General features: G+C 40.2%; 1 protein-coding gene across 1 annotated transcript; it reads right to left on the reverse strand.

The window, feature by feature from the left end:
* Window positions 1–4,114: 4,114 nt before the first annotated feature.
* On the reverse strand, window positions 4,115–9,230 carry LOC112251182 (zinc finger protein Gfi-1-like). Its single transcript, XM_024421996.2, has 6 exons — window positions 7,213–9,230; window positions 6,479–6,673; window positions 5,858–6,270; window positions 5,566–5,703; window positions 5,261–5,426; window positions 4,115–5,033 (listed from the first exon to the last, which is right to left on the reverse strand). The coding sequence occupies exons 1-6, from the start codon at window positions 7,322–7,324 to the stop codon at window positions 4,846–4,848; spliced, it is 1,212 nt and encodes a 403-aa protein (XP_024277764.1). The 5' UTR covers window positions 7,325–9,230; the 3' UTR covers window positions 4,115–4,845.

Here is a 9,230-nt window from a genome sequence, read left to right on the forward strand (position 1 = left end):
CTCCGTAATTTCTGCTGGCTTGCCTCACCACCACAGAAAGCATTGAGCTAGGCTGAAACACCTGCATTTTGGCGTTGCCTTACTCAAGAAAACAAAAAAAGAGATACTGTTTGTATGCGGCTTTATTAACTCAATGATATATATTATTTTTTACATTGTTTGCAAACTGATATGTGTCACATATTCATGCCAAAATAACATGCAAAACAGGCAACCCCCCCCCCACAAAAAATATATGTATTGTTATTTTATATTTATTCATTTTGCTAAAAATGTAGGGCTCAAAACAGGTGGGGCTCTGCCCTGAATGATGGGTCGCCACTGCGTCCCTTTGGCCTTTCTCCCTTATTTGTTAAATAAGCAGACATTTTCCTGTACTCCTCAGTCTGTTCTTCAGGGGGTTTAAAATATTCAGTATTTTTGCAGGCCTGAACGTTGTAAGACTTGAGTGAAGTGAGGCGTGTAAAATCCTTGTGAGTCAGTGATTTCAATCAATGTAGAGGAATAAGCACTTCCTGATTAAGTTCTGTATCGAGATGAAATGATGACGTTGATGTAGGCTATAGGCCTTTCCAATATATGGCATTTTGTCTAATTGACTAATATACACTACCGTTCAAAAGTTTGGGGTCACTTAGAAATGTCCTTGTTTTTGAAAGAAAAGCACATTTTTTGTCCATTAAAATAACATCAAATTGATCGGAAATACAGTGTAGGCACTGCTAATGTTGTAAATGACAATTGTAGCTGGAAATGGAAGATTGTTTTTATGGAATATTTACATAGGCATGCAGAGGCCCATTTTCAGCAACCATCACTCCTGTTTTCCAATGGCACGTTGTATTAGCTAATCCAAGTTTATCATTTTAAAAGGCTAATTGATCATTTGCCAGCAGCATACCACCCTGCTTACCACTGCTGGCTTGCTTCTAAAGCTAAGCAGGGTTGGTCCTGGTCAGTTCCTGGATGGGGGACCAGATGCTGCTGGAAGTGGTGTTGGAGGGCCAGTAGGAGGCACTCTTTCCTCTGGTCTAAAAAAATATCCCAATGCCCCAGGGCAGTGATTGGGGACACTACCCTGTGTAGGGTGCTGTCTTTTGGATGGGACGTTAAACGGGTGTCCTGACTCTCTGAGGTCATTAAAGATCCCATGGCACTTATCGTAAGAGTAGGGGTGTTAACCCCGGTGTCCTGGCTAAATTCCCAATCTGGCCCTCAAACCATCACGGTCACCTAATAATCCCCAGTTTACAATTGGCTCATTCATCCCCCTCCTCTCCCCTGTAACTATTCCCCAGGTTGTTGCTGCAAATGAGAATGTGTTCTCAGTCAACTTACCTGGTAAAATAACGGATAAATAAATAAAAATAAAATTAGAAAACCCTTTTGAAATTATGTTAGCACATCTTAAAACTGTCGTCCTGATTAAAGAAGTAATAAAACTCTCCTTCTTTAGACTAGTTGAGTATCTGGAGCATCAGCATTTGTGGGTTCGATTACAGGCTTAAAATGGCCAGAAACAAAGAAATGTCTTCTGAAACTCGTCAATCTATTCTTGTTCTGAGATGTGAAGGCTATTCCATGCAGGAAATTGCCAAGAAACTGAAGATCTCGTACAACACTGTGTACTACTCCATTCACAGAAAAACGCAAACTGGCTCTAACCAGAATATAAATAGGAGTGGGAGGCCCAGGTGGACAACTGAGCAAGAGGACAAGTACATTAGAGTGTCTAGTTTGAGAAACAGACACCTCACAAGTCCTCAACTGACAGCTTCATTAAACACCCGTCTCAACGTCAACAGTGAAGAGTCGACTCCGGGATGAGTTCCTCTGTCCCGTGTCTGTGTTCTTTTGCCCATCTTAATCTTTTTTTTATTGGCCAGTCTGAGATATGGCTTTTTCTTTGCAACTCTGCCTGGAAGGCCAGCATCCCGGAGTCGCCTCTTCACTGTTGATTTTGAGACTGGTGTTTTGCGGATACTATTTAATGAAGCTGCCAGTTAAGGACTTGTGGGGCATCTGTTTCTCAAACTAGATACTCTAATGTACTTGTGATCTTGCTCAGTTGTGCACCGGGGCCTCCCACTCCTCTTTCTATTTTGGTTAGACACAGTTTGCGCTGTTCTGTGAAGGGAGTAGTACACAGCAGAACAAGATCTTCAGTTTCTTGGCAATTTCCTGCATGGAATAGCCTTTATTTCTCAGAACAAGAATAAACTGACGAGTTTCAGAAGAAAGTACTTGCTCCAGATACTCAACTAGTCTAAAGAAGGACAGTTTTATTGCATCTTTAATCAGGACAACAGTTTTCAGCTGTGCTAACATAATTGCAAAAGGGTTTTCTAATGATCAATTAGCCTTTTCAAATGATAAACTTGGATTAGCTAACACAACAAGCCATTGGAAAACAGTAGTGATGGTTGCTGATAATGGGCTATTGTATGCCTATGTACATATTCCATTAAAGATCTGCAGTTTCCAGCTGCAATAGTAATTTACAACATTAACAATGTTTACACTGTATTTCTGATAAATTTGATGTTATTTTAATGGACAAAAAATGTCATTAAAAAAAAAGGACATTTCTAAGTGACCCCAAACTTTTGAAATGTAGAGTATATATACAGTTTGTCAGGTCTATAGGAACATTAGCTATAAAGGAATGTAAATATACATTGACGGTTTCTTTTTAAAGTTCATGATTATGATTAATTTTCTATTTTATATAACTGGGTAACTTGTATAGTTGTTTAGTTTCTTGTTGCTGTTCATTCTCTCATTTTATAGCTGCCCTCTTTCTATGTTAGCAAATTGCTAATTACAAATGTTTGAATAAATTAATGAGTATTGTTCTCAATGGAAGGGATAACAGTAGCCCACACATACACCTGTGTCCCCCCTTCCTGCTCTTGCGCTTACAAGCTGTGTTTCGGGCAGAGGTGGTGTACAGTCGATGCCCTCCAACCATGTTATGTGACGCTTTTTGATGGGTCTTTAGTTCCACCTGCGGAAATCAATCCTGTCTGGTCCTGTTTCCAACTTGAGCTTTATGCAGAGTGGCCAAAGTAACATACCATTTGGTTAACGTGTAATATGCTCAGGCAACGTTTGAGGTCTAAACAAATAACTCCTTACTGCCTTGGTAAAAACAAACCAAAAGTTTATAGGAGTTTAAGTCTGATGAAACGCAGCAGCATCCTGTAGCCTAGGTATTGGTGGAATTGAGTTTCTATTCCCTATGTATTTTTCCACATAAAATTATATTTGATTTATTTCACCATGACAAAAAGCTAAATTTACTCGTGGATGTCCTTTTTAAAATTATATATAAGTTAGCCGAATATTTTAAGCATCTAATTCTTCATTCTAAACAAAATGATTTGATGAATAGATGATTAAGCAATCAACTCTATGGCTTTAGAAAACTGCCCTTCTGGGTGGTTCAGATAAAAACGAGAAGAAAACACAACCTGGTTTGATTAATGAATAATGGGGGAACATAAACCTACCAGTTGGAAGGCACTTGAAGACCTTCCTTGTGATACTCGACTTAATGTGTGGTCACCTCTCAGATTTCCAGTAAAATAGCCAACGGCAAGAAAGCACTTTATACAGACCTATTCCATGGCGTGGAGAATACACCAAGCCGCTGTAGGTGCTTTTTCGTGTATGTTTTAAATTAAGAAACTTCATATCAATTTGTGCTCAGCCAAGTTTTTCGGTTAATATTATACCCCTCAATGAATACAGGAGAGACATGTTTTCTATGAAAAATCACTGAAGGTTAACCACGAGGACAATCACTATCCACATAGTGGAAATATAGTATAAGGGCTCTATAACATCCGCATCGCGAAGGTTCAGCTTTACAGCATGATTTAAATTAACTTGACATTTCTATCGCTGAATCTGTAACGCTTACAGAATGAATATATCCCTAATAATAATAATAGTAATAAAGGATTAAACTATTAAATTCAACGAAAATTAATTACCTCAAATTAACATTATCACAGGTCCCCCTCCAAGACACATTTCAAGGGGGTTTATTCTGTCTCTAAAATGTAACAATGTTAGTTGAACCAATAGTCTAGACTAGCCTACTACAACGAATCCAGATAATCTGAGTTAGAATTTAAAAAATATATATATATTTGCGTTGGTTGTTCTTCAAATAATTCAGATAGGCCTATGCCGGATGTTGCAGCTTGGAACATAATGCAGTAGGCTACATAGAAACGAAACAAAAACCTCTCGAAATCTGTTGGATTGCAGTTTTCATATTATATTTAAACGATAATCTGATTAATAAATAAGGTTTGACATTGTGGTAAATGACACCTGGATATACCGTATAGTTGATATTCTTAATATAAAATACAAATGTGCTATTTGAATTCTAAGAAGAAAAAAATGAAAATAACATTGTTTTTAAAATAAATACACAACCATTGTTTATTAAATCACATAGCCTTATTGTAGTGACTGTTGTGCCAGCATCCATGGCGTCCAACTAAACAAAGTGTCTGTCATTCTTTAGACAAGGTCTATTTTCCCAATTGTCCGTTGGAAATTGGTCGTCTGTTGTTTTTGTTAACGCGCTTTCTTTGGGGTTATTACCTATCTGGTTATTTTGTACAAATATTTTGGGTTCAGATAGTGTCCCTCCCTAGTTCAAACCGGTTTTGTCTTAACCTCCACTGCACAAAAGCCTCTATAACTCTCCACCAGTAAATCACAGTCTGAAATGTTTGAGGAATGGATAGCTACAGTAGCTTATTTCTGGTTTCCAAAACAAGTGTTTTGTTTTATAGTGTTTGGTGTCCATTCTTTTATTTGATTTTAGTTTGAGGGTTTTAGTCCATGTTGTGACTCTTTGTGTCTTCTTAAGTCGACTTTTCTCTGGAATCCCTTGCTGCAGAGGTCGCATCCGAATGGTTTGAAGCCCGTGTGTTTCCGGCTGTGCGTTATGAGGTTGGAGCTCTGGCTGAACGCTTTCCCACACACTTGGCATTTGTGCGGCTTCTCACCTGCAGAACAAAAATGTATGCATTAACCATCGTGTTACCTTCAGTAGCCAAACCATATAGGCAAGCAAGCTGTTTTATTTGATTTTATTGTATCAGGTCTTCAGGAAAAATGCATGTCAATAACGCATGGCCTCACCATTATGCATTGGGTGGCCGTGTATGCAATTAACATATTTAGTGTTGCAGCAAGGTCTACTAATAGACTAACATTTCTGACGCCTACTTGCCTGTGTGGATGAATGTATGTTTCTTCATGTCTGATTTCTGGTGGAACCTCTTCCCGCAATGCTGGCATGGGTAAGGCCGTGTATCAGAGTGGATGAGGAGATGCGTGGAGAGAGTCGATGACCTTTTGAAGCTTTTACCGCATATTTTGCAATCAAAGCTTCTTTCCTGTGGAAGTATATAGGCAAATATAAGTCTAAATATGATATTGATTAGCTCGTCAAAACAGTAAAGTAGCCTATTTTGCTTGTTGCCTTTGAATAATCAATGACAAAAACTAGAATGGTCTAGATTCTAGAATAGTCACCTGAGAGTGCACAGCTTTATGTTGCTCGAGGCTGACAGCATGTCCGAAGGTTTTGCCACAGATATCACAAGCGTAGGGCCTCGTGCCACTGTGTGATCTGCGAACGTGGACCTCCAACCCATGGGGAGTCGAAAACGCCTGCAGAGGGAAGTTGTGTGAAATTCGTGAGGGGAATGATGATGGTACAAGGTAAATAAAGGGAGGGACAATTGTGTCCATAACCATACATCTTCAAGCAAATCATTGCTAACATAAACTGCTTAAATCTTTACATTTGCATACATTATCTTACCTTACTGCATTTGATGCACTTGTAGGTACCATTCAGAATGAACCGTGAGCAGGGTAAGTCAGACACAGCCTTGATTTCTGGGCTTTTCCCGTACAGGTTCCCTTCAGAGTACAACCCTACCCCGGGGGCGGCAGCTCTCTCGAACAGACCGGCAGCGGACCGGTAATCACTGTCATTTTCTGCTACCGGACTTCTGTTAAAGAGGGTTGGTTCAATGGCCCGGTCGCTGTAGTACCCTAGCTCCGGGCTTCTCTTCAAGTCCATGGGGTGGTGGTGCTGGTGATGGAGACTCTGCTGGACCAGGTGACGGATGTCCGAACCAGAGTAACTGTTCCACGCATAGGGCCGGAAGGGAACAACGGGGAAGGGTCGTGTCTCGTCTACCGGGGGAGACATGGATTTCTCTGAATCTACTATTGCGTTGCAAAAATAAATATAATTCATTAGTGTAGGCCTATTGTGATTTAATAGCTTAAGATGAATATCGGCCTACAAGCAATCAGGATGTCCCATCATCAAATTGTGAAATTGTAATCGCAGTGCATAATTTATCATTGCCTCTGCTACAATCTCCCACTTTGGGATAGCTACATTTTAATGCACCACAGACTAGATCTCTACCTGGTGATGCTGAAGGCGATGGAGGCCGCCAGAAGTCTTCATAAACTGAAGCTGGACTGCACACACTGTCCCCACAGCTGAGTGTGGACTTGGAGGAGAAGTCAGCCGTGTCCACTAGGTGAGAGTCTGGGGAGAACCCGCGGATGGCATCGCCTCCTGTCAAGGCATCCGAGTCATCTAGAATGTTACTATTCTCTGTTTTAATTACAACGAGGACAACGTGAGTAGCCTATTACAATAGCCTTAGCCTATAACAACGACAAAAATACAACTTTGCTTATGATATCCTAATACTGTAATAATTATTGTAAGAAGAAACAATATAAATAACTTTAGTAATAGCCTATATGTGTCAGTACAATTAAACGTTATGAATAATTATACGAGCAAAATCATTCCACTGAGGTTAGTGTAGCTATCGAAATAATGTAAACATGTACGATTTGGCTACAGGATAAGCCCTTATGGGATATATATTCCTTTGAATTAACAGCTAGGTTTTCATTATAAATCACAGGCTTGTATTTCTAATATATTGCTGCTTCTTTTGAATAAAGCCGTGCCTCACAATTTAACAATCTGTAAAACTAGACAAATAAAAGTGGATATTTATAACAATATAATTAGGCTACAGAAAAACGAGTTTGTTCCATTTCGATTGAAATAATTTGCATGTACAAATGGTGCACCTCACACAACATCCAGACATTAACATGGAAATAACAACCACATACCTGCACATATATGAGCTAAGATAGTATCCAGTCTACTGTAGTCATCTTCTAAGGACCGAGGCTTGTGGTAGCTGTGCGCCTTCTTACTCTTCACCAAGAAGGACCGAGGCATTTTCACTCTCCTTGTTCGGTCTCTGCTAATATCCAAAATCACTGGCCATCCAGATCCAATAGCAATCTGCACCTCTGTTCCTGGGATGCGGTGTTGCAGTCTTATCCCTGAAAAGATTTGAACACTATTGGTTGACAATGTGTGGTCAACTATAAGAGATTTCTGGCTGAAGATGGAGCACGCGCACACGCCCTCTCACGTCTGCCAGGTGTTGTGGGCGGGGACAGGTGCCGAGGCTAGAGGAAACTCCTCCCCAGTTCATTGCCGCCCCTGGAGCCTATGATTGGTCCGTCTCCAGAACAAACAGCTCCCCAGACCACTCCCTCTCACGGATCAGCCTGTATCTCTCCACGGGGAATTAAAACCCATGGCAATCAGGATAAGTGATACACTGCTTTATGTGTTACTTAATCCCTCCCTATACCTAGCTGCAGGACAGACAGGGAGGAGAGGAAACGCGGAGACCAACAGCACCTGGGTGCCAGTCAGTCAGGGTTGCTGTGGACCGGAGTGTGCTACGTGTGTCTCTAATCAACATGACTCATGAGACGTGTTATCTACATGCTTGATAATGGTACAGTATCCACCTATTTCCGTAATCGATTGAGCACGAATGAAAATGCGAATTAGAGAATAGTAGGCGAAGTATGGACGTGGTTGTGCCCATATAGTCACATGTTGAAAAGCCCCTCACTGGCTTACATAGCATTTCTCAAAATGAACAAATGTTGTAAAAAGACTAATGCATGATAATACTGCATCAGTCTGGAATTGTCTTGCGTCCTTCACAAATGTATTTTTATCCATCAATTTGGTCGGTGTCTCTTCATATATACATAAGGCTATATTTAATAACCGCAGACAGTCGCTGTCCACACGCCTGCCTGCGGGCCACGGAAGTTTCGTACTTCCTGCAGTATTATAACATGCTCAATGAGTAAACAGTGTTACCTCTGTTCTCTGTGCGCATAGTAAGGCCGCTGATTAACTGTTCTGGACCAATTACGCACAGAACAACAGACATTCAGCTCGCCTAGCACTCCAGACAGCCAGTGGGGCGGAGAATATCAGTATCAGTCATGTTTCAACCAGCTGATGGCGCGTGCCAGACATTCAGGATATGTGATAGACATAAGTTCTATGTCCTTACATTATAGGTCTACTACGTTATCTTGCTACAATATTCATATTCGACAGGTGAAATGATTAACTCAAAAACACCTATAAGCCTATTCTTTGAAATTATTTGGAGTATACCACAATGTAACTAAATGAGTTAGTTATGGAAGTTAAAACTTGGCCAATCAAACGAAATAATAGCAATGTTGGTACGAATTCAAATTTAAATATAAATGTAGGCCTATTCGGTTATGACCTTTGCAGTGAGACAATATGTTGGTGACAGGAAGAGATATAACATTTTTATAATAAATAATTTTGTTTTAGACTCATGACGTAGCATTCTTTTTTAGTTATTTTCTGTCATCTTATTTCTATTCTTTTTAAATGCAGAAGTATTCTATCGGGTGCAGAAAGGCAGGCCAAAAGCCACAAGTGACTTGCAGGAAATCAAAGCGCCATATGCCCTCTATCGATTAGAAACATCGCCGCTGCATCCGGAACTCGCATTGGGTTGGAGGAGATATGACACGCTACCGCAACACAATCTCAAAAGAAAACGCCATGGCTACCGATCAAACACAAGACACACTGACGCGAGGTAGTCCTGACCATTACCCAATTTCTGGTGCAATGATATGACTGATGTGACTTTATTTCATATAGAAGCTTAGAAAATATATTCAACTAATCAAACCACTGGATCGTATTTTGAAATGATTTAATAGCACAATCCAAGCAAATCATTTAGGTAGAAGTTCATTTCTAGCCTATTTGAATGGAAAAA

Source organism: Oncorhynchus tshawytscha, linkage group LG05 (genome assembly GCF_018296145.1).
Source record: "Oncorhynchus tshawytscha isolate Ot180627B linkage group LG05, Otsh_v2.0, whole genome shotgun sequence".
NCBI classification, from domain to species: domain Eukaryota; kingdom Metazoa; phylum Chordata; class Actinopteri; order Salmoniformes; family Salmonidae; genus Oncorhynchus; species Oncorhynchus tshawytscha.